The sequence below is a fragment of the Nicotiana tomentosiformis genome, chromosome 9 (assembly GCF_000390325.3).
Source record: "Nicotiana tomentosiformis chromosome 9, ASM39032v3, whole genome shotgun sequence".
Lineage (NCBI taxonomy): Eukaryota > Viridiplantae > Streptophyta > Magnoliopsida > Solanales > Solanaceae > Nicotiana > Nicotiana tomentosiformis.
Genome location: NC_090820.1, coordinates 67443389 through 67470046, shown reverse-complemented (window position 1 = coordinate 67470046; position 26658 = coordinate 67443389). Strand labels below are relative to the sequence as shown.

General features: G+C 39.0%; 1 protein-coding gene and 1 long non-coding RNA gene across 2 annotated transcripts; one reads left to right on the top strand and one right to left on the bottom strand.

Moving 5' to 3' along the window:
• On the bottom strand, window positions 1-25221 carry LOC138899546 (uncharacterized). Its single transcript, XR_011411241.1, has 3 exons — window positions 25086-25221; window positions 24504-24933; window positions 1-48 (listed from the first exon to the last, which is right to left on the bottom strand). It is a non-coding gene; the product is annotated as an uncharacterized lncRNA (long non-coding RNA).
• Window positions 24628-25468, top strand: LOC117281429 (heavy metal-associated isoprenylated plant protein 6). The gene is made up of 3 exons (XM_033661267.2): window positions 24628-24745; window positions 24893-24971; window positions 25072-25468. Exons 1-3 carry the CDS (start codon window positions 24734-24736, stop codon window positions 25266-25268), a joined length of 288 nt encoding a protein of 95 aa, XP_033517158.1. The 5' UTR covers window positions 24628-24733; the 3' UTR covers window positions 25269-25468.
• The last annotated feature ends 1190 nt before the right edge of the window (window positions 25469-26658 follow it).

Below are 26658 nucleotides of genomic sequence, written 5' to 3'. Positions count from 1 at the left end.
CTGGAAAAGAAGACGACAAGCCTATGTTGATTGTAGTGGTAGAATAACCTATTTACCCGAAAAATGGATAGAGTTGAATTTATACGTAGTTCTAAGTATACGTGGTATAACTTGGCACAAGTTAGAAAAATAAGTAGGGATATATCGAATATTGACTGTAAAAAGGAATGAATAGAAACTCTAATTGAGTAGAGAATGATTGATAAATGAACAAGATGAATCAATATCAAAAGCCCAAAAAAGGATAAAATTTGCTAGATGTTATGTAAATCTCAATAATCTCTGAATGTGAGAATGTGTGAATGTATCTCGATCTTTTCTTTTCAAATGTTAGCCACTCCTAATATAGTGGAGGAATCCTACTTTGGATATAACTAAAAATACATAGTGGGGATCCCATGATAGATTAATTAATTGGCTTTTTCTTGATTCAAGCCGTGATTTCAGCTGAGATTCTCTCCCCAAATGCGGCTATAACGGCTTTGTTGTTCCTTGGCTCGGTCTCGATCTTGGTTGGTCTCTGGGTCTCATGCTCGACCTTGACTTGATCTCGGTATTTGATCGGTCTCTGGATCTCAAGCTCAACCTTGACTTGATCTCAGTACTGATCGGTCTCTGGATCTCGAGCTCTACCTTGACTCGATCTCGGTACTGATCGGTCTCTGGGTCTCGAGCTCAACCTTCCAAATTTACATCACAGCTTGGTATTATAGTGATGAACCTCGGTCCATCATGCTCCAATCTTGATTAGTCGCATGAAGTGCAAACTCAGTTTTGACTGTATACAGATAGTCCCCTCGTTTCTCGGGAAGAAGGTGGCGAGAAACGATATGATTTTTGAACCTCTGACTAGATACATACTGACATCTGAGACGAGCCCGATTGTGACGTATGTGACAAATGTCCCGTCTGTCCAGTTACCAAGGCATTAAATGCGCGTCGGTCGATGGTCGACCACTGCCAATTTTGAATCGTCACTGTGAAATCTATAAATAGCCCCCTTCTTCATTATTTCAAACTTTTACCTTCTAATCTCTTTTCATTCCAATCTTCATAGTTCTTCGCCTTCCCAAAAGCTCTCTATTTCCAGGTTTTGGAATTTCTTCGCTTGTTCTTCTCAAAACACCAAATACTTCACTATCCCTTCTCAGTTGATGGTCGATACGAGCCGGTATCGATATATATATGCTTGATACCAAAAACCCTTCTTGACCTGGTTAAAAAAGACTGCCATTGGGAAAATAAAGAGGTTGTGATACCTGCACCGGAGGAAGTGATCACTACCCACGTGGAAGGGTACCTGAGTGTTTACACTTATCCTTTCATGTTGGGTCCCCTCGATTCAGTCATGGTCGATTTTTGTAAGAAATACCAGGTGACCCTCGGTCAAATTCACCCATCTTTCTGGAGGATTGTGATACTGCTTCGTTTCTTTGTGAGCAAAATCGACGGGCTTCCCTTCACCCTCGACCACCTCGTAAGATTATATATCCCTGAACTTTACCGAAAGCTTCAATGTCAGGCCACCAAGGAGTTCTCCTGGAGCATAGATGAAGAGAAAGATCGAGGTTGGATGGGCCGGTTCATTCGAGTGAAGACCTCGGACCTAATCCCGGCTGAGAGTATGCCATTTCCCTGAGAAATGGAATATGAACCGTAAGTGTGATCCCGTTTTTAGTTTTTGTTGTTTTTACTTCTTTATCCTTTCTTATCAGTGTTTTTATTGATGCAGTCGTTGCTTGGATGCCGGGTGCGGTTCCTTATATCAAGAATTGGATCAGGAGCCTGGTTTCTACGTCAACATACGCTGAGCGCGCATGGCGTGATTTGTCAAAGGACCGGTGGGAGGCTCGTACTCATGGTAAACCTTCTTCTTGGCTCATCGATTTGCTTACCATTCAAGTTTTTTTTTCAGGTATAAGTTTTACTTACTTTTCTTTCTTGGTAGGTCTCAGAAAAGATGCAGTTATGAGACCCCCATCAGGTGTTGAAGAAGCTTTACCGCTTATCTCAAAACCGAAGAAGGTAATTAAGAAAAAAGGGCCTCGGACTCCGAGGGTCAAAAACCCAAGAAGTGAGTGGCTCGTAAACCCAAAGTGAACATAATCCCTTTGACTATGGAGTTGGTCCTTAGTCTAAGGGATGATGAATAAGAAGAAGAAGAAGAAAAAGAAGAAGAAGAAAGTGATTCCGGGCTGGTGTCCCTTGCACGGGCTGGCCCCGATACTCAAAATACTTCAGTATCGGTGGGAGTTGATACTGCTCCGTTCAGGCTTGATGAGGTCGAGGAGGAGACTTTGACCAAGTTCCCGAGCTGAGAGGGACCGAGGATATTTACCTCAGGGTAAAGAGACCGGCGAAGAAGCTGTGGATGCCGGTGTGCAAACCGATCGTGAGGCTTCCCAAGACTGAGGCGGCGCCCAAAAAGACCTACTCGGGGCAATAGAGATCGAGGATTCCCCCTCTTTCCCTTCATTTTCCCAGTCGATGATATGTGATGCCCAAGCTGTGGAGACTTGTCACGGGGAGGGAGCCCATGGAGAGGATGACCCTTTCCATGGTTATTTTATCGGGGTAGAAGATGTCACCGGTCCGAGTGACTTGGAGGCTCTGAAGAAGAGCTCGAGCAAGGTGGGAGCGTCTTGCCTTTTCAACGAAGCCCAACAGGCCCTAAATCGGGTAAGTTCATACTTTCTTTGCCAATTTCATACTTGTGATTTTCTTTCCTTGTATAATCCCTTCTTTTTATTTTTGTTGGCTTCTGTGCTTCATCACAAGGCATTTTTCCAATCCCGAGAGGAGCTGAGCCGTTACGAAGCCGAAGTTCAAAGGCTTACTGAGGAGAGAGATGCCTTCAAGCTTCTCAGTGAGCAGAGAGAAGGATAAGTAAAAGGACTTCGGGCTAAGCTAGAATCTTTTCAGAAAGAACAAGCTGAGCTAGCCGAGAAGGTAAAAAGAATCATTAAATTTAATGATATTGACTCAGGAGTGATGGCCATCAGTTCGATCCCGTAGGTCGAGCAAAAGTTCGATGTGATCAGGTAGCTTCGTGTTAAAGTGGACGTAGTGAAATCAGAGGCCGAGGAATAGAAGAAGAACATGGACTGCCTCGCCTCAAAAAAGGAGATTTCCCGAACTCAATTGGCTTCGGCTGAAGCCCAACTCTAAAGCTTGAAAGAGAAAGCCTTGGTGCAAGATAAGAAAAATGAGGAGTTCCAGTCTAGGTTGAGCTCAGCAAATTCTGATCGAGAGAGACTGGCCACAGAACTTGCAGCGGTCAAATCAGAGGTCGAGAAAACCATGGCCAATGCTGATTCAATGGTGTCCGTTTATCGATCCGATGCCGAAGTTTCTCATGTTCGAGCAAAGGAGGTTGCTGAGGCTGTGCAGGCTCAAGCAAACTAGGTTGTCGAGCATGCTAAATACTAGTCTCGGAGGGAGACTCTCGAAGAGGTCCATGCTCGTGGCTTTGATCTTACAACCGAGATCGAGAAAGCTAAGGAGCTTGAAGTCAAAACCAGAGTGTTGGCCTTTCCCGATAATGATGATGCTGCTCCCGAAGAGGACTAAGTCCTTTAGTATTTTTTTTGTTTCTTATAAGACCGTTTTGGTCATTTGTAGAGGAATTTGATCGGGCCATGATGCCTTGTAAATTATTTTTGACATGTATAAAAAACGTTCATCCTTTCTACCTTATAGAATTGTGAAGTTGTATTCTAAGGTTGGGGTTCAGATAATTTGATCAAAATCGAACTAGTGTAGCCCTTAGGCCTTTTGATTGAGTGAGTGCTTTCTCAAACTCGAAGTAAAGTAACCCTTGGTTTTTTAGTTGAGCGAGGATGGTCTCTCGAACTCAAAGCAGAAAACAGTCCTTAGGTTTTATGGTCAACTGAGTGTTTGCTCGAACTCGAAGTAAAAAACAGCCCTTAGGCTTTATGGTCGAGTGAGTGTTTGCTCGAACTCGGAGTAAAAAATAGCCCTTAGGCCTTATGGTTGAGTGAGTGTTTGCTTGAACTCGAAGTAAAAAACAGCCCTTAAGCTTTATGGTCGAATGAGTATTTGCTCGAACTCGATGTAAAAATAGCCCTTAGGCCTTATGGTCGAGTGAGTGTTTGCTTGAACTCGAAGTAAAGTAACCATTAGGTTTTTGTTAAAAGGATTGTTTATGGCCTTGTCCCCTTTCCGTCTTAAAAGAGTTTCTTATCATTCGTATTTGCAAAACTTGTAATGCCTTAGCATGAAATAGGGATTTGTTCGAGAGTTCGAATAGTTTTGTACTCATTAGAGTTTTTGAGGCTTGATATTATTGAAGCCTTTTATGATTTTTCCGGGGGTAGCCTTTCTGACCCTGTTTTGTTACGGAATTCGGATGTCTCCGAATCGTGTTAATTCGTTCGTAGCCTCTTTACTCCGGAATTTGCGTCTTGGGCTTATTTCTCCATTTTACTTCGAGCTTGCCCGAAGTACCAGTCCCCGAGTGGGGTGGCGGTGGCCTATAAAAATCCTTCTTTAATTCAAGATGTTCTTCTTGGGCTTATGATCTTCGGAGTTTATATAATTTGATCTCGTCTATTTTTCGGACGGCAGTCCCCGATTTGTGGGGGTAATCATTCGAACTCCGGTCATGGTCGGCCCTTAAGTTTGTTTGCATAACATAAGTAGAAGAACCTTTCTTAGGTATGGGATATCGTTAAAGAAGGAATTTCTCTTTATAAATCATTATACATGCGTACATGTTTTGAGCCAGGGCTCGAGCAAACTCTACGGGCATGGTTCATTTTGACCATTACAAATTTTTTCTATCGAGACCCTGTTGTCGTGATGTAATTTCCTTTCATCGGGCATGATATATTCTAGGTCAATTCCCCCAGTATTCGAGGTTGATTGTAAATAGGCCTCGAATACTGTTGAATTTTTCTAAGTTAGTACGATCAATGGTTGCCTAATTAAAAACCTCGCCGGAAAACCCATTTAGGACAAAACCGGTCCAAGGAAAAAAGAGTGCAACGCGTGCTTTCAGATCTAAAGACTTTGTGTTGAAGAATCCATCCTTGTTTCTGATCAAACACCTGGAAGGGTTAGTTTAGAAATACAAATGAACATGGGAGGGTCGTACTTTAGCAGTAGTATCATTTTAGGTATGATACGTTTCAATTGCTCGGTAGTCGTTTGCCGTTTATCATACCGAGCTTGTAGGTTCCTTTTCCGACGATTTCGAGAACCTGATACGGTCCTTCCTAGTTCTGACCCAGTTTCCCTTCATTTGGATTTTGGGTGTTGAGGGTAACTTTTCTTAGTACCAAGTCCCTGATTTTAAAATGTCGAAGATTGGTTCTTCGATTGTAGTACCTCTCGATTCACTATTTTTTGGCGGCCAATCGGATGAGAGCGGCTTCTCGTCTTTCATCCAACAATTCTAGGCTCGTATTCATGGTCTCGTTATTCGAATCCTCTGTTGCATATTGAAACCTAATGCTATGTTCTCCGACCTTGGCCGGGATCAGGGCTTCGGCGCCATAAACCAACGAGAATGGTGTTGCTCCGGTACTAGATTTTGATGTTTTGCGATATGTTCTCCTGGTCCCAAACATATTGCCAATGGTCCATCGAACGTCCTTCTAAACAGCGTTCCGTCTTCGGACAAGGTGAACCATGCTGCCTTCATGCGCAGAGCTCTCGATTCCCTTGGATCTGATGGAAGCTTCCCGTTCTTGAAGTACTCTATATATTTGATTATCTAATCCCTGGTTAAACTTGTGGAGTTTATCTCGGCATGACCTCATTTGATTACTGATCTCATGAGTTGTACGACAGTCCCCGAGTTGAGTCCATTCCTTAAATCGATGTAGAGTCACCTGTAGTTTATCTAATTACCTCTGCATTCGATCTTCTCGGACATCGAAAGTCCCGTTAACTTGGTTTACCACGAGGAGGGAATTACACTTAGCCTCTATGACTTTTGCTCCCAAGCTTCTAGCTAGTTCGAGACCTGCAATCATGGCCTCATACTCGGCCTCATTGTTAGTCAATTTTGTATTTCTGATAGACCGTCTAACTACATTACATGTGGGTAATTTTAGTACGATGCCTAGTCCGGACCCCTTCGCATTCGAGGCACCGTCTATAAAGAGGGTCCAGACTCCCGAAGAGGTACCCGATTTTATCCGTAGTTCTTTTTCAATCTCGGGTACGGAGGACGGCGTAAAGTCAGCCACGAAGTGCGCCAAGATTTGCGATTTGATAGCGGTTTGGGGTCGATACTCAATATCGTACCCACCGATATCTATGGCCCAATTCGCCAATCGACCCGAAAGCTCGGGTTTGTGCAAAATATTTCGAAGAGGATAAGTTGTTACAACATGTATCGGATGACACTGGAAATATGGTTTTAGTTTCCTAGAGGCGCTTATTAAAGAAAGCGCTAATTTTTCTAAGTGTGGATATATAGTTTCGCCCTCGCCTAAGGTCCGACTGACATAATAAATAGGGAATTGCGTACCTTGTTCTTCTCAAACAAGAACTCCACTTATCGCTATCTACGAGACAGCTAAGTACAGGTAATGTTGTTCGTCTACTTTCGGGGTATGAAGAAGTAGCAGGCTCGATAAATACCGCTTTAGTTCTTCCTAAGCCTGCTAGCATTCTAGAGTCCATGTGAAGTTACTTTTCTTCTTAAGAAGTGAGAAAAATCGGTGGCTCCTATCTGAGGATCTCGAAATGAATCGTCCTAGGGCGGCTATCCATCCCGTTATCCTCTGCACGACCTTTACATTATCTACTACCTTGATGTCCTCGATCGCTTTGATTTTATCGGGGTTGATCTTGATTCCTCGATTGGACACCATGAAACCAAGAAACTTGCCCGAGCCAACCTCGAATGCACATTTTTCGGGGTTGAGCTTCATATTGTACTCCCTCAGTATGTCTAAAGTTTCCTGCAAATGCTTTAAATGATCATCTGCTCGCAGAGACTTAACTAACATGTCATCAATATAAACTTCCATTGATTTTCCTATTTGTTTTTCAAACATTCGATTTACTAGGCATTGATAAGTTTCACCAACATTTTTTGAATCGAATGACATTACCTTATAACAGTAGGTACCGTACTTAGTGATAAATGAGGTCTTTTCTTGATCCTCCGGGTTCATCTGTATCTGGTTGTACCCGGAGTAGGCATCGAGAAAACTGAGAGTCTCATGGACGGCTGTAGCATCAATCATACGATCGATATTAGGCAAAGGAAAAGAATCCTTAGGACATGCTTTGTTCAGGTCTTTATAATCTATACACATTTTAAGTTTGTTTCCTTTCTTAGGGACTACCACCACATTTGCTAGCCATTCATGGTATTTTACTTCTCGAATGGATCCTATTTTAAGAAGTTTGGTTACCTCTCCCTTGATGAAGGCATGCTTGACCTAGGACTGGGGCCTTCTTTTTTGCTTTACCAGATGGAATTTCGGATCCAAGCTTAGTTTATAAGTGGTTATTTCTGGTGGGATCCCTATCATGTCAAGATGGGACTAAGCGAAACAGTTCATGTTAGCAATAAGAAATTGAATAAGCTTTTTCCTAAGCTCGGGATCTAACCCCATGCCCAGGTATACCTTTCGCTTGGGTAGATGTTCGATTAGCGTGATTTTCTCCAGTTCTTTGACCGTTGATTTGATAGCGTCGGAATCACCAGGGACCACAAAGTATCGAGGGATCCCATAGTCATCATCTTCGTCCGTCTTTTGATTCTCTAGTTGGGTCGAGGCTGACGTTTGTGATTGCTATTTGGTATCCCGTTCCTCCTTCGAATCTGATCCCTTTGTTGATGATAGTGAAGATATCGGAATCACTTCATCCACGACAAACATTTCCTTTGCGGTCGGTTGCTCCTCGTAGACCATTTTGATTCCCTCCGATGTTGGGAATTTCAGAACTGGTGAAGGGTCGAGGGCACTGCTCTTATGTTGTGAATCCAAGGCCTCCCGAACAGGGCATTTCTAACGACCCGACTTGTCATTTTAATAATTTACGCCCCGTTCAGTTACTTAAGGTCTCGAGCAGCTTCGCAATATGTATTATGACCCGCGGGTGTGGTCGAGCTTGAATTACTGAAGATTTGAAATTAAATTAAAAGAACAATCCTTATTTAGAAGCTTAAATGGAAAGAGTTGACCGGAGGGTTGACTTTTGAGCAAATGACTTCGAAATGGAATTTTGATGATGTGAATAGCTCTGTATGGTGGTTATGGACTTAGGAGCGTGTCCGAAAAATTATTTGGAGGTCTGTAATGGAATTATGCTTGAAATGGCAAAAGATGAATTTTTTGGAAGTTTGATCGAGGGGTTGACTTTTTGATATCTGGGTCAGAATCCGATTCTGGAAATTGGAATAGCTTCGTTATGTCAATTATGACTTGTGTGCAAAATTTAAAGTCATTACGGATTGATTTGATGTGTTTCAGCTAAAGATATAGACTTTAAAAGTTCAAAGTTCATAGATTTTGATCTGAGGTGTGATTCGTAGTTTTGATATTATTTGATGTGATTTGAGGCCTCAAACAGGTTTCTGTTATGTATTGGGACTGGTTGGTATGCTCAGACGGGGTACCGAGTGGCTCGGGTGAGTTTCGGGGTGGTTTCGGACCATTTATAGGCCATTTTTAGTTGCTGATTTTTGGCCACAGAGGTATGCATCGCGATCGCGGACAAATGGTCACGATCGCGAAGAGTAATTTTGCTGTTTGGAGATTGTGAATCGCGATCGAGGAAGCCTTTTCGCGATCGCGGAAGCCTTTTCACGATCGCGGAAGCCTTTTCGCGATCGCGTAGAGGAAACTCCTGCAGTACTGACCCAATTTTGGAAGCTTATATCCCGTAATCTATAAGTAATTTGGAGATGATCCAAAAATGAAAGTTGTAGCCCTTTGTGTCTAGTTTTCAGAAATTTAAACCATTTGTCATTTGGAGTTGTGTACAAAAAGGTATGGTAGATATACTACAGGCTATCCAGGAAAAGTTTGGAAATCTTTGTTGCATAGGGCTGATTTTGGAAGCTTGTATCTCGAAATATATAAGGAATTGGGAGATGATCAACTAATGAAAGTTATAGTCCTTGGAATCTAGGTTTCACAAAAGTTAGACTATTCATCATTTGGAGTTTTGTACAAAACTTTATGACCATTATACTAGAGGTTGTCTGGAAGAGTTGGGGGAGTTTGTTCTTCGCGGTCGCGATTGGTTTTCCACGATCGTGAAGAGAAATTTTGGGGCTGAAAAAATTTGTGCTTCGCGATCGCGAAGCATTTTCCACGATCACGAAGAGTAAATACCTCGGCAGTAGCTATATTTTGAGGTTTCAACCACTTTTAACATATTTGGAGCTATGGAGCTCGGATTGAAGCGATTTTCACCATATAAATTGGGGTAAATATTCTATATCCTAAAGTGATTATACTTCATGATTCTATGGTTATATTCATCATTTATTTTGGATTTAAATGGAAGAAATCAAGATTTTTGCAAAAAATCTTCCAAAAACACAAATTTAAGATTTGGAGGTCGAGTTATTATCGGAATTTGATAAAATTGGTATGGTTGAACTCGTATTGGAATGGGTGTTTGGATTTGGTGAACATTATATCGGGTTCTAAGAGGCGTGCCCCGCGTTTACTTTTGTTGACTTTTTGGAAAATATTTTTAAGTCGACGTATTATTATCCGGAATTGTTTTCGATGAATTTTAATGAGGTTGTGCAATTAATTTGGATAGTTTTGAGCTGTCCGGAGGTCAATTCAATCAAGAAGACTATTTTGGAATATCGGCCTAACTTCAAAAAGGTAAGCGTCTTGCTTAAATTCGAGCGGGGGAAATTACCCCTTAGGCATCGAGTCTTATGTGCCATTTATTAAATCTGAAAAGCCGTGTGCGCGAGGTGACGAGTACATACTCGGCTTATATGTGTAAAGTTTATTGAATTCTTGAGCATATTGTGTGGTAAATTGGGTAATTGTTGGTATATATTTAATCATATATTTGTCTTGAGCATTATCTGTTGTTATATGACAATTTGATGTGATTGTTACTTAATTATTTATGTAATTCCGTGAATTTGTTTGTTTGATAATTATTGGAATTGAATTTCATTATGGATTTTTTCTTTTCAAATAATTAATTAAATGAGCTTAAGAAGAGGTGTTTATATAATTATTGAAAATTTGAATTTAATGAAGACTTTACTTTATGTTGAGTAATTTCGATCTCTATTGATTGTTTTTGGGTATTGTACACATTGTGTGGAGCGTTTGGGCTATTTGTTGCTAAATTAATTGATTTTGTTATATCTTTGGAATTTGGTTATGGCCATTGGGCAAATTGTGATATGAATTGATTTTGTTATGTTGTCGTATTAATTTCTCGTATAAATTGTTGTGTTGTGTGAGTTATTATTTTGGAGAGATAAGGGTGGCATTTCACCGTTGATATTATGTGGGGTATAAGGGTGGAATTTCACTGTCGTTGTGTTTGTTAGAATATTGTCTGGGCGGAGCGATAACGGTGGTTATAGAAGCGATAAGCGTGGCAATAGGAGTGATAAGAGTGGCTATTGATATTATCTAGGCGTAGAGATAAGGGTGGCAATATGAGCGATAAGGGCTGCTATTTTCAGGGATGACATGCGATGATGTGGGGTTGTGGTGTTGATGATTTTCAAGTGATGTTGTGATTTTCTTGTGTTTATTTTTATACCTTGTGCAATTTGTCTTGTTTTTGGTAAATTGATAACAATCTGATTTATGTTGAAATTGAGAGCCTGTGGCTATTGCTAGGCGAATTATAAATTGAAATGTGGGCACGGGGTGCCGTGAGTAAATAATGAGGATATTTGGCACGTAAATTGTTCATGCAGTTGAGTTATGAAATGTGGGCACGGGGTGCTGTGATGAAATGATAATGATATTTGGCACGTGAGTTGTCCATGCAGTTGTGATATGAAATGAGGGCACGAGGTGCCGGGAAAATATGATGATTTAATTATGGGCACGAAGTGCCGTGGAAGCATGAAAAATGGATGTGACCCGTGTTTACGAAAAATATGAAAATGGGCTGAGACTCGTATTTTTATGATTTTGAAATGAGATGTCACAGGGTGACTCTTTAATTGAAAGAATTATATTCAAAATATTTATTTGGAAGGATTTTTATTCAAAAAAAAATTATATGTAAGAATTGTATTTGAAAGATATTTATTCGACACTATTATATTTGAAAAAGAGTTTTATTCGTAAGAATTATATGTAAAATATATTTAATTGAAGGACTTAATTTAACTAGGTGTAATTGTATTTATTAATTGTTGAGCAATATTAAATGGTGATTTTATTGTCTTATTGTGCATATCATTGGTTGTTTGATGTTGCCTTGATGTTATTTGTTTCATATTATTTTGTATATTATATTGTACAGGTTATTAGACTAGTGAGCCAGGTATTGGAGATATCGTACTTGAGCAGAGTTAAAGCGGGATCGTAAGGATTCAAGGTAGAGCTGCTTAGTCGTCGCAGTCCTTTGGATTCTTTTTATGTTATTGTACTGTTAATTTGTAATCAAACAGTATTGTATATTCGGTCCTCGTGATCATTCCATATATTCAGTTAGAGTTCGTGACTCAGTACTACCAGTCTTGGGTGGTAGTTGTATTCATACTTGTTTTCGCTGTCAGTTCTGATTACCTATTTAATTCAAAAAAAATGGCTTCAAAATATAATTGAAATCGGCTTACCTAGTCTTAGAGACTAGGTACCATCACGATGCTTGTGCAGGGATTTTGGGTCGTGACAAGTTGGTATCAGAGTTCTAGGTTCTTAGGTTCTACGAGTCACGAACGAATCTAGTAGAGTCTTGCGGATCGGTATGGAGACGTCTGTACTTATCTTCGAGAGGCTACAGAACTGTTAGGAAATTCCCACTTCTTTCATTCCTGTTGTGCAGATTTGTTGATTGTGGAATTTGAGCTTTTGTATCTCTATTCTCTCACATATGGTGAGGACACATGCTACTGGGTTAGCTAAGCAGGCATCCGCACTTACTGCTAGGGCTGCAAGAGGCCGGGGCCGAGGTAGATGTCGAGGAAGGACATGTTCCGCAACTAGAGCACATGTCAGAGCAATAGTTGAGGAGCCACTGGTAGATCTAGTTGGGGGACAGGTACCAGAAGCACCTATCGTTACCCCTGGACTTTAAGAGACTTTGGCATAGTTCCTGAGTATGTTTGGTACATTAACCTAGGCGGGATTGATTTTTGTTGCACCAAATATTCCGCAGATTTGGGGAGTAGATCTGACTCCTACCACAACTCCAGAGCAACAGATTCATGTTGGTCAGGTTCCGGGTGTAGCACCGGTACAACCTGTTATTCCGGTTCGGCCTGAGGTTAGGCAAGAAGCATCAGAAGAAGAACAAAAGGGACTTGAAAGGTTTAAGAAATATGACCCACCTACTTTCAGTGGCACAACTATAGAGGATGCCCAAGGATTTCTGGAAAATTATCACCATATTCTCCGCACCATGGGTATCGTGGAAGTGAGCAGAGTTGCCTTTACTACATTTCAACGGTCAGGCACAGCGTATCGGTGGTGGCAAATCCATGAAGAAGGTAGACCAGCCGATGCAACACCGCCAACTTGGGCTCAATTTTCGGAAATATTCTTGAAAGAGTTTTTTCCCCAGACTCTCAGAGACGCGTGGCGCACAGAGTTTGAGCAGTTACGTCAGGGCACTATGATAGTGTCAGAATATGCTATCAGGTTTAGTGAGTTAGCCCGTCATGCACCTATCTTGGTTCCTATAGTTAGAGAACGGGTCCGCAGATTCATTGAGGGGCTCGATTATGATATTAAAATATGCATGGCCCAAGAGTTTCAAACTGCTACTCCATTTCAACAAGTAGTGGAGATTGCATAAAAGATTGAGGGTGTTTTAGGCGAGGAAAGGGAGTCTAAGGAGGTCAAACGGTCTCAAAGAACTGGAGGGTTCAGTGGATTGTACTCTTTCGCTAGGACCCATTATAGTGGAGGCTCGAGAAGTCAGTCAGCTCAGTCTGCACATCAGATTACTCGGGGTGCTCCAGTTTATAGTGCACCACCGACACAAGATTCTTATAGTGATTATTCCAGTTATCTGGCACAGACTCAGTACGAGCATACGCGACCTCAGAGGTGTTGTTATGAGTGTGGTGATACTAGTCACATCATGAGAGATTGTCCCAGACTTGGGAGGGGTGAATTTCATCAGAGCACTCCAGCTACAAGCTTTATTCCAGTTAATACTCCACGTGCATAGCCAGTTAGGGGTGCAGGACAGACGTGTAGAGGGCGCCTAAGAGGTGGAGGCCCGACCAGTTGATATAGTTGCTATGAATGGGTTGAGGCCGATACACCAGATGGTGTAGTTACATGTATGATTTAATTTATAATAAAAGAAGCACCATTATTATTTTGATTCGATTCCGATTATCGAGGTGAGAACTCCTTTCATGCTCTTTACATATAGTGGATTAGTGAATTTGTAATCCACTCCTGTGTTTATCCCTGTTGGGAGATTTTATGGTGTTAGCCCGTGTGTATCATTTTTTGTTTTGTACATTATTGTGCGCTATGAGTCCAAAAGTAACTTTCTATTACTCTCTACAATGGGTTTCGATGTGATTTCGGAATAATTGAATTCAATTTTATGAATTATATGCCCTACTGGTATGAGGGTTCATTATGTATTGAGAAACATTCTTTACGAAATTTATTGAAAAGAAGAAAGAAAGGAAACTGAAAATTTCAGTGGGCACAATGTGAAAAAATACTTATGATTCGGAGTTGAAGACGAGATCCTCGTATTTTTTTATATGGTGTGAAATAATTAAACTGGGCTATAAGCCGCGGTGGAAATTATATAAGGACAAGGTCCTTGTAGTGAAAAACTTATGAGTTTAAATTCTCCTTTTGTGAAATTAAAATTTGTACTATAGTATTAATAAGGAGTTATGCCTGTTAGGCTTATTTGATAATTCTTTTATGTGTTTCTGTGCATATTTATCCATAATTATGAGGAAAATATTGAGTTTTAGCCCACGAGGTGAGTGCCCAGGCAGCATTAAATGTGGCTTGTTAAGTTGGGTAAATAGTTATGAGGTCTTCATGCCTCACATTTTGCTGTCAGTGTTGTGAAAATTAGAAACGAGGTTTTGGTTAATATGAGGTTAATTGGAGATGTTGTAATCGATTATGAACAACTCTTAAGACCAGAGATATGGTGATGGCCATACATATGATGTGCTTCATGTCCTGATATCATTATGATAATGCAGTGCTTGTAATGTTGAGATTAGTTTATTGATATATAGATTGTGGTGCTTTGTTGGGTTGAGGATGTGTTGTTAGGAGTTGTTTTGGTGTTACTCTAGCAGGTGGATAGGCCCCATTTACAAGGGAGACTTTGCCGAAATTTCTTAAAAATTTGGGAGTTAGTAAAATTTGGGGGACTGAGACGTGCGATAGAATAGATAAGTTATGCTATGTGTTGAGGGCGGACTCTACTTCTCATTCAAGGGCGAATGATCCTAAGTGGGGGGAGAATGTAACACCTCGAAAATTTTATGAAGTACTTCAACACTATCAAGAAAGTTGTTGTGTGCGTATGCACGAGTTGCTATAGCTAGTTGAGACTAATACCGTGCGTTGTTGTGAAAATCAGGCCTTTTGAAAATATTTGGAGTGTAAGAAATTGGTCTTAAAATTTAAAAATATGGATAAAAGAAATATTATCAAATGAGATGGTGTTGTCAGGCTTATCTCAAATGCGGTAACGTAGGATCAATCGTGAGTATATGTGTAAAAGTAAAATCATCAATTTTGTAACCTCAGAATAATTCTTAGCACGTTCGAGGACGAACATTTGTTTAAGAGGTGGAGAATGTAACGACCCGACTTGTCATTTTAAGAATTTACGCCCCGTTCAGTTACTTAAGGTCTCGAGCAACTTTGCAATATGTATTATGACCCGCGGGTGTGGTCAAGTTTGAATTACTGAAGATTCAGAATTAAATTAAAAGAACAATCCTTATTTAGAAGCTTAAATGGAAAGAGTTGACCGGAGAATTGACTTTTGAGCAAACGACTTAGGAATAGAATTTTGATGATGTCAATAGCTCCGTATGGTGATTATGGACTTAGGAGCGTGTCCAAAAAATTATTTGGAGGTCTGTAGTGGAATTAGGCTTGAAATAGCGAAAGATGAATTTTTTCAAAAGTTTGACCGGGGGTTGACTTTTGAATATCTGGGTCGAAATCTGATTCTGGAAACTGGAATAGTTTCGTTCTGTCAATTATGACTTATGTGCACAATTTGAAGTCATTCCGGATTGATTTGATGTGTTTCGGCACAAGATATAGAATTTGAAAGTTCAAAGTTTATAGATTTTGATCTGAGATGTGATTCATAGTTTTGATATTGTTTGATGTGATTTGAGCCCTAGAGTAGGTTCGTGTTATGTATTGGGACTGGGTGGTATGCTCAGACGGGGTACCGAGTGGCTCGGGTTAGTTTCGGACCATTTCTAGGCCATTTTTAGTTGCAGGTTTTTAGCCACAAAGGTATGCATCGCGATCGCGGACAAACGGTCAAGATCGCGAAGAGTAATTTTGTTGTTTGGAGACTGTGAATCGCGATCGCGGAAGCCTTTTCACGATCGCGTAGAGGAAACTCCTGCCGCACTGACCCGACTTTGGAAGGTCATATCTCACAATTTATAAGGAATTTGGAGATGATCCAAACATAATAGTTGGAGCTATTTGTTTTTAGTTTTCAGAAAAGTAAACCATTTTTCATTTGGATTTGTGTACAAAAAGTTATGGTAGATATACTATAGGCTGTCCGGGAAGATTTTAGAAATCTCTGTTGCATACGGCTGTCTTTGGAGGCTTATATCTCGAAATATATAAAGAATTAGGAGATGATCAACAAATGAAAGTTATATCCCTTGAAATCTAGTTTTTATAAAGTTAGACCACTCATCACTTGGAGTTTTATACAAAAAGGTATGACCATTATACTAGAGGCTATCCTTATTTAGAAGCTTAAATGGAAAGAGTTAACCGGAGAATTGACTTTTGAGCAAACGACTTAGGAATAGATTTTGATGATGTCAATAGCTCCGCATGGTGATTATGGACTTAGGAGCGTGTCCGAAAAATTATTTGGAGGTCTAAAGTGGAATTAGGCTTGAAATGGCGAAAGATGAATTTTTTTGAAAGTTTGACCGGGGGTTGACTTTTTGATATCGGAGTCGAAATCTGATTCTAGAAACTGGAATAGTTTCGTTCTGTTAATTATGACGTGTGTGCACAATTTGAAGTCATTCCAGATTGATTTGATGTGTTTCGGTACAAGATATTGAATTTGAAAGTTCAAAGTTTATAGATTTTGATTTGAGATGTGATTCGTAGTTTTGATATTGTTTGGTGTGATTTGAGCCCTGGAGTAGGTTCGTGTTATGTATTGGAACTGGGTGGTATGCTCAGATGGGGTACCGAGTGGCTCGGGTGAGTTTCGAGGTGGTTTCGGACCATTTCTAGGCCATTTTTAGTTGATGGTTTTTAGCCACAAAGGTATGCATCGCGATCGCGGACAAACGGTCGCGATCGCGAAGAGTAATTTTGTTGTTTGGAGACTATGAATTGCGATCGCGTAAGCCTTTTTGCGATCGCGTAGAGGAAACTCCTGCCGCACTGACCCGATTTTAGAAGGTCATATCTCACAATTTATAAGGAATTTGGAGATGATCCAAACATAATAGTTGGAGCTATTTGTTTCTAGTTTTCAAAAAAGTAAACCATTTTTCATTTGGAGTTGTGTACAAAAGGTTATGGTAGATATACTATAGGCTGTCCGGGAAGAGTTTAGAAATCTCTGTTGCATAGGGCTGACTTTGGAAGCTTATATCTAGAAATATATAAAGAATTGGGAGATCATCAACAAATGAAAGTTATAGCCCTTGAAATCTAGTTTTTATAAAGTTAGACCATTCATCATTTGGAGTTTTATACAAAAAGGTATGACCATTATACTAGAGGCTATCCTTATTTAGAAGCTTAAATGGAAAGAGTTGACCGGAGAGTTGACTTTTGAGCAAACGACTTAGGAATAGAATTTTGATGATGTCAATAGCTTCGTATGGTGATTATGGACTTAGGAGCGTGTCCGAAAAATTATTTGGAGGTCTGTAGTGGAATTAGGCTTGAAATGGCGAAAGATGAATTTTTTCGAAAGTTTGACCGGGGGTTGACTTTTTGAAATCGGTGTCGAAATCCTATTCTGGAAACTGGAATAGTTTTTTTCTGTCAATTATGACTTGTGTGCACAATTTGAAGTCATTCCGGATTGATTTGATGTGTTTCGGCACAAGATATAGAATTTGAAAGTTCAAAGTTTATAGATTTTGATTTGAGATGTGATTCGTAGTTTTGATATTGTTTGATGTGATTTGAGCCATAGAGTAGGTTCGTGTTATGTATTGGGACTGGGTGGTATGCTTAGACGGGGTACCGAGTGGCTCGGGTGAGTTTCGTGGTGGTTTTGGACCATTTGTAGGCCATTTTTAGTTGCTGGTTTTTAGCCACAAAGGTATGTATCGCGATCGCGATCGCGAAGAGTAATTTTGTTGTTTGGAGACTGTGAATCGCGATCGCGTAAGCCTTTTTGCGATCGCGTAGAGGAAACTCCTGCCGCATTAACCCGACTTTGGAAAGTCATATCTCACAATTTATAAGGAATTTGGAGATGATCCAAACATAATAGTTTGAGCTATTTGTTTCTAGTTTTCAAAAAAGTAAACCATTTTTCATTTGGAGTTGTGTACAAAAAGTTATGGTAGATATACTATAGGCTGTCCGGGAAGAGTTTAGAAATCTCTGTTGCATAGGGCTGACTTTGGAAGCTTATATCTAGAAATATATAAAGAATTGGGAGATCATCAACAAATGAAAGTTATAGCCCTTGAAATCTAGTTTTTATAAAGTTAGACCATTCATCATTTGGAGTTTTATACAAAAAGGTATGACCATTATACTAGAGGCTATCCTTATTTAGAAGCTTAAATGGAAAGAGTTGACCGGAGAGTTGACTTTTGAGCAAACGACTTAGGAATAGAATTTTGATGATGCCAATAGCTCCGTATGGTGATTATGGTCTTAGGAGCGTGTCCGAAAAATTATTTGGAGGTCTGTAGTGGAATTAGGCTTGAAATGGCGAAAGATGAATTTTTTCGAAAGTTTGACCGGGGGTTGACTTTTTGAAATCGGTGTCGAAATCCTATTCTGGAAACTGGAATAGTTTTTTTCTGTCAATTATGACTTGTGTGCACAATTTGAAGTCATTCCGGATTGATTTGATGTGTTTCGGCACAAGATATAGAATTTGAAAGTTCAAAGTTTATAGATTTTGATTTGAGATGTGATTCGTAGTTTTGATATTGTTTGATGTGATTTGAGCCATAGAGTAGGTTCGTGTTATGTATTGGGACTGGGTGGTATGCTTAGACGGGGTACCGAGTGGCTCGGGTGAGTTTCGTGGTGATTTTGGACCATTTGTAGGCCATTTTTAGTTGCTGGTTTTTAGCCACAAAGGTATGTATCGCGATCGCGATCACGAAGAGTAATTTTGTTGTTTGGAGACTGTGAATCGCGATCGCGTAAGCCTTTTTGCGATCGCGTAGAGGAAACTCCTGCCGCACTAACCCGACTTTGGAAGGTCATATCTCACAATTTATAAGGAATTTGGAGATAATCCAAACATAATAGTTGGAGCTATTTGTTTTTAGTTTTCAGAAAAGTAAACCATTTTTCATTTGGATTTGTGTACAAAAAGTTATGGTAGATATACTATAGGCTGTCCGGGAAGAGTTTAGAAATCTCTGTTGCATAGGGCTGACTTTGGAAGCTTATATCTCGAAATATATAAAGAATTGGGAGATGATCAACAAATGAAAGTTATAGACCTTGAAATCTAGTTTTTATAAAGTTAGACCATTCATCATTTGGAGTGTTATACAAAAAGGTATGACCATTATACTAGAGGCTATCCTTATTTAGAAGCTTAAATGGAAAGAGTTGACCGAAGAATTGACTTTTGAGCAAACGACTTAGGAATGGAATTTTGATGATGTCAATAGCTCCGTATGGTGATTATGGACTTAGGAGCGTGTCCGAAAAATTATTTGGAGGACTGTAGTGGAATTAGGCTTGAAATGGCGAAAGATGAATTTTTTTGAAAGTTTGACCGGGGGTTGACTTTTTGATATCGGGGTCGAAATCCGATTCTGGAAACTGGAATAGTTTCGTTTTGTCAATTATGACTTGTGTGCACAATTTGAAGTTATTCCGGATTGATTTGATGTGTTTCGGCACAAGATATAGAATTTGAAAGTTCAAAGTTTATAGATTTTGATTTGAGATGTGATTCGTAGTTTTGATATTGTTTGATGTGATTTGAGCCCTAGAGTAGGTTCGTGTTATGTATTGGGACTAGGTGGTATGCTTAGACGGGGTACCGAGTGGCTCGGGTGAGTTTCGGGATGGTTTCGGATCATTTGTAGGCCATTTTTAGTTGCTGGTTTTTAGCCACAAAGGTATGCATCGCGATTGCGATCGCGAAGAGTAATTTTGTTGTTTGGAGACTGTGAATCGCGATCGCGGAAGCCTTTTTGTGATCGCGTAGAGGAAACTCCTGCCGCACTGACCCGACTTTGGAAGGTCATATCTCACAATTTATAAGGAATTTGGAGATGATCCAAACATAATAGTTGGAGCTATTTGTTTCTAGTTTTCAGAAAAGTAAACCATTTTTCATTTGGAGTTGTGTACAAAAGGTTATGGTAGATATACTATAGGTTGTCCGGGAAGAGTTTAGAAATCTCTGTTGCATAGGGCTGACTTTGGAAGCTTATATCTTGAAATATATAAAGAATTGGGAGATGATCAACAAATGAAAGTTATAGCCCTTGAAATCTAGTTTTTATAAAGTTAGACCATTCATCATTTGGAGTTTTATACAAAAAGGTATGACCATTATATTAGAGGCTATCTGGAAGCATTGGGGAGTTTGTTCTTTGCGATCGTGATTGGTTTTCCGCGATCGCAAAGAGCAATTTTGGGGCTGAAAATGTTTGTGCTTCGTGATCGCGAAGAGTAAATACCTAGGTAGTAGCTATATTTTGAGGTTTCGGCCATTTTTAACATATTTGGAGCTATGGAGCTCGGATTGAAGCGATTTTTGATGCGATTTTCTCCATATGGATTGGGGTAAGTGTTATATATCGAAAAATGATTATACTTCATAATTATATGGTTATATTCATTATTTATTTTGGATTTAAATGGAAGAAATTAAGATTTTTGCAAAATCTTTCAAAAACGAAAATTTAAGATTTGGAGGTTGAGTTTTTATCGAAATTTGATAAAATTGGTATGGTTGAACTCGTATCGGAATGAGTGTTCGGATTTGGTGAAAATTATGTCGGGTTCCAAGAGGCGAGCCCCGCGTTGACTTTTGTTGACTTTTTGGAATAAATTTTTAAGTGGACGTATTATTATCCAAAATTGTTTCCGATGAATTTTAATGAGGTTGTGCAATTAATTTGGATAGATTTGAGCTGTACTGAGGTCAATTCAATCAAGAAGACTATTTTTAAATATCGGCCTAACTTCAAAAAGGTAAGCGTCTTGCTTAACCTCGAGTGGGAGAAATTACCCCTTAGGCATCGAGTCTTTTGTGCCATTTGTGAAATGTGAAAAGCCGTGTGTGCGAGGTGACAAGTATGTACTCGTCTTATATGTGTAAATTTTATTGAAGTCTTGAGCATATTGTGTGATAAATTAGGTTATTTTTGGTATATATTTAATCATCTATTTGTCGTGCCTAAATCCTTGTTATTGTTAAATCTGTTATTATATGACAATTTGATTTGATTGTTACTTAATTATTTATGTAATTACGTGAATTTGTTTGTTTGATAATTATTGAAATTGAATTTCATTATGTATTTTTTCTCTGCAAATAATTAATTAAATGAGCTTAAGAAGAGGTGTTTATATAATTATTGAAAATTTGAATTTAATGAAGACTTTACTTTATGTTGAGTAATTTTGATCTCTATTGATTGTTTTTGGGTATTGTACACATTGTGTGGAGCTTTTGGGCTATTTGTTGTGAATTAATTGATTTTGTTATATCTTTGGAATTTGGTTGTGGCCATTGGGTAAATTGTGATATGAATTGATTTTGTTACGCTGTCGTATTAATTTCCCATATAAATTGTTATGTTGTATATTACTATTGTGGGGAGATAAGGATGCCATTTCACCATTGATATTATGTGGGTTTAAGGGTGCCATTTCGCTGTTGTTGTGTTTGTTGGAATATTGTCTGGGTGGAGCGATAAGGGTGTATATTGATATTGTATGGGCGGAGCGATAAGGTATAGGAGTGATAAGGTTGGCAATAGAAGGGATTAAGATGTCTATTGTCAGGGACGACATGTAATGATGTGGGGTTGATAATTTTCATGTGATGTTGTGATTTTCTTGTATTTATTTTTATACCTTGTGCAATTTGTCTTGTTTTTGGTAAATTGATAACAATCTGATTTATGTTGAAATTGAGAGCCTGTGGCTATTGCTAGGCGAATTATAAATTGAAATATGGGCACGAGGTGCCGTGAGTAAATAATGAGGATATTTGGCACGTGAATTGTCCATGCAGTTGAGATATGAAATGGGGGCACTGGGTGCTGTGATGAAATGATAATGATATTTGACACGTGAGTTGTCCGTGCAGTTGTGATATGAAATGAGGGCACGAGGTGCCAGGAAAATATGATGATTTAATTATGGGCACGAGGTGCCGTGTAAACATAAAAAATGGGCTGAGACCCGTGTTTACGAAAAATATAAAAATGGGCCGAGACCCGTATTTTTATGATTTTGAAATTAGGTGTCACATGGTGACTCTTTAATTGAAAGAATTATGTTCAAAATATTTATTTGGATGAATTTTTATTAAAAAAAATATTATATGAAAGAATTGTATTTGAAAGATATTTATTCGACGAAATTATATTTGAAAAAGAGTTTTATTCGTAAGAATTATATGTGAAAGATATTTAATTGAAGAACTTGATTTAACTGGGTGTAATTAGATTTATTAATTATTGAGCGATATTAAATTGTAATTTTATTGTCTTACTGTGCATATCACTGGTTGTTTGATGTTGCCTTGATGTTATTTGTTTCCTATTATTTTGTATATTATATTGCACAGGTTATTAGACTGGTAAGTGTCTTGACTGTACCTCGTCTCTACTCCATTGAGGTTAGTCTTGATCCTTACTGGGTACCGACCGTGGTGTACTCATACTACACTTCTGCATATTTTTGTGCAGAGCCAGGTATTGGAGATATCGGACTTGAGCAGAGTTAAAGCGGGATCATAAGGATTCAAGGTAGAGCTGCTTAGTCGTCACAGTCCATTGGAGTCTTTTTATTTCATTGTACTGTTAATTTGTAATCAAACAGTATTGTATATTCGATCTTCGTGATCATTCCATGTATTCAGTTAGAGTTCGTGACTCAGTACTACCAGTCTTGGGTGGTAGTTGTATTCATACTTGTTTCCACTGTCAGTTTTGATTACCTATTTAATTAAAAAAAAATGGCTTCAAAATATAATTGAAATAGGCTTACCTAGTCTTAGAGACTAGGTGCCATTACGACGCTTGTGGCGGGATTTTGGGTCGTGATAGCATTATATCTCATATCGCCCTCGATCACATGGAACTTCATTTCTTGGATGGTCCCATCCACGTTTACTGGCAAAGTTATCTCGCCTTTAGTAGTTTCACACTCCATATTGAATCTGTTTAGTACTAGGGTTGCAGGAACGACCTGGTCCGGTAGACCGAGTTGCTCTACGATCCTTGATCGAATGATGTTGGCCGAACTACTTGGATCAATTAACACACGCTTAACTTGAGTTTTATTCATAAGTACAGATATTACCAGTGCATCGTTATGGGGTTGCATGATTCCTTCCGCGTCTTCATCACTAAAGGACAAGGTTCCTTTTGGTGTGTAATCCTGAGTCCGAGATCGCTTCTCTCTTACAATCGACATCTTAGTGCGTTTAAGCACTGGCCCCTGGGGGACATCGATCCCTCCGATGATCATGTGGATGATGTGTTGTGGCTCTTCTTGTTCGTTTTGTCTATTGAAATCTCTATTTTTTAAATGGTTTTTGGCCCGGTCACTTAAAAATTCTCGAAGGTGCCCTTCATTGAATAATCGGGTTACCTCCTCTCTCAATTGCTTGAAGTCTTCAGTTCTGTGGCTATGGGTACCATGATACTTGCATATTTGATTGGGATTTTGCTGGGATGGATTGGACTGCAGAGGTCGAGGCCACTTAGTATCTTTGATGCGTCTGATAGCCGACACGATAGCGGATGCATCGATGTTAAAGTTATATTTTGATAATTGTGGTGCTTCCTTAGGTCCGGTATGCCTGTCGAACCCATTCTTGTTCATCAGCCCCCAAGACCCTTGGCCTCAATCACTTCTCCTTTCGCCTCGTACGGAGTTGCATGCAGGTTCGCTAGCCCTACGATCTCCGTTATACGACCGATATAGGTCCTTGATCGACCTTGGTTCTCGGTCGATGTCTTTTTTAATAACGGATCCAGAACCCAACTGGTCATCTTCGACTCTAATCTTCGATTGATATCGATTGTGTACATCGGTCTAGGTAACAACCGGGTACTCGATCAAGTTCTGCTTCAACTGTCGTGAAGCCATCGAGCTTCGTACGTTCAGTCCTTGAGTGAAAGCTTGAACATCCCAATCGTCTGTGACCGGTGGTAGATCCATTCATTCCATTTGGAAACGAGATACGAACTCTCTTAGCATCTCGTTATCTTTTTGCCTTACCTTGAAAAGGTCCGACTTCCTGGTCTCAACCTTTATGGCTCCGGCATGTACTTTTACGAAAGAATCTGCAAGCATAGCAAAAGAATCGATAGAGTTAGGCGGTAAATTATGATACTATATCATTTCTCCCTTTGACAGGGTTTCGCCAAACTTCTTCAATAATACGAATTCGATCTCGTCGTCTTCTAGATCATTCCCTTTAATGGTACATGTGTAAGAGGTGACATGTTTGTTGGGGTCGGTCGTCCCATTATATTTAGGAATTTATGGCATGCAGAACTTCTTGGGGATCGGTACTGATCGGTCTCTGCATCTCGAGCTCGACCTTGACTCGATCTCGGTACTGATCGGTCTCTGGGTCTTGAGCTCGACCTTCCAACTTCACATCACAGCTCGGTATTATAATGACGAATCTCGGTCCATTATGCTCCAATCTTGATTAATCATACGAAGGACAAATTCGATTTTGACAGTATAGTTAACCAAAAATCAAGACAGTAGTTGAGAGAGACAAGCAAGGGTATGACGTAACCCTCATCCCAAAGGCTTCTTAGCGGACCGACAACTAGATTCCACTTTGACAAATTAAGGAGGTGTTTCCTCTTCGGGCATAGAAATAACTGTCTTTGCTTCTGCCCTTTATTATTGAAAAAAGGTTCATCATCCACCTTTTTTAATTGACTTTTCAGATTTTTACCGAAATACCTTGTTTCATGTCTGGACAGGTAAGTATTCCAACAGCATATATGGTAATATTTTCACACATACAACTTCCGGGAATTTAAGCTACGTTTTCTGTTATATATCCATTAATTGACTATGATATCTAACCAACAGGATTCTGATTAATTAATCTTGTAAAAAACAAGCAGGTATGCATGGTGATGCGGGTTAATCTGGATTGCCCTTCTTGCTGCAGGAAAATGAGAACAATCATTCTCAGAATGAAAGGTAAGGCATACTTAATATACGAATCCGCGATCCTTAGGATAAACAGATTTATAAAGCTAGTTTTTGTCTACAACGTAATTCTATGACTAATATGGTGTAGAAATAGAGATGCACCTGATAGAGAAGCAACACAACAGAGTGAGCATCTTTGGCCGGTTTGATCCAGCAGACATAGCCATAAGAATTAGGAAAAGAATGAAGAGAAGAGTTGAGATTTTGGACATTCAATTACCCGGTGAAGAGATGCCTCATGCCACTGATGGCCCTGACCAATCCATTATGCAACAAGCCGCGTAACGCTGAAGCTAATTCAGAGAATGACATACTCTGTTCACAATAGGAGAAGATGCTCATACTATATTAAAGTATTGGAAGGTTTAGCTTCTGTTTTAGTCCCAACAAAAAAATAAATTAATTTGTTGGTTTATGCTATAGTCTGGAAGAATTAAGACCCTCTTTGTATACAATAGCAAATTAATGTATGTTGATGTACATAATTTAGCTGTCTTTTATACAACTTTAGGTTAGTCCAATTACAAGAGAAAAAAGTTCATGCATCTTTGATCTCCCAGAATCAAAGCCAATCCACTAGTATTGGAATTAATTTGAGTATTTCACGACCAGTTAGAAGAAGTTTTTTTTATTAACTCAAACCAATAAAATAAACAATTTTATTTTTCCTTAGTATGTTAACAACGAAAATTGGTGGCAAAAATCACAAAGAAAAGTTGAGAGTTTGAGTTGAGAAAGAGAGAAAAAATCAAGAGAATAAACAGAGAAAATAACGCAAGGCACCCCTTTAAAGATTTTATAATAAAAATGCCTCCCTTTTTGAAATATAGAATATACCTCCAATTTAATAGTTTTTAAGATTTTATTAATCAGCTGTCCCCTCTCTTACTATGCCTATGCTCCACCTAAGGCCGTTCCCCTTTTTCCTTTCTTTTCTTTGTTTTTAAGACCTTTTCTTCCTTATCTTTTTTACTTTCTTTTATTTTTTCCATTTATTGTTATTTTTTCACTTTATTCTTTTCTTCTAATAAAACTCTGCACTCTTTTCTGGTTTCTTTTAATTTTTATAGTTCTTTTTTCTTTTTATTTCTTGCTTTTTTCTCTTTTTTTAATTCTTTGTTGTAACAATTCCTCACCTTTTTCACTTTATTTTTTCTTTATTTTTACTGTGTTTTGCTATATTTTTTTTTTATTTTGATCTTTTCAAAAACAAATTCATCCAAAATACTGGTCACTCTTTTGGATTTCTTTTTTAATTATCATTTTTTACTTTACTTTTTCTTTTCTTGTAATTTTTTCCTAGTAAAATTCCTCTATCCAAATTTTTGTCACTCTTTTTTACTTTTGTTTTTATTTTTGTTCTTTCTAGTTAATTGGTGGATCTTAAAATCTATATTGGGCACCCTTTGCACAATCACATATCCATCATAATTACCGAGATTTACCATATTATATTTTTATTGGATTTTTTTCACGATCAAAATGCTACTAGGTCGTGGCTCGTGATAACACCTAATCTAACCCACTGGGTGAACTAAATATAAATAAATCTCATATATAACATCATAAGACTAAGATAAATAATAAACAGAGCCATGATTCTTCAAATTTCCCATAATTCTAAATAAAGTAGGGACTTCAAAGTTGTTGCCCAGGACTCCAATGCACTAACTCC

Bases quoted from the DNA above. Each gene is read 5' to 3' on its own strand.
- LOC117281429 (XM_033661267.2), top strand. The intron at 24,972-25,071 runs GTAAGGCATACT...AATATGGTGTAG, and splicing joins AATCATTCTCAGAATGAAAG to AAATAGAGATGCACCTGATA.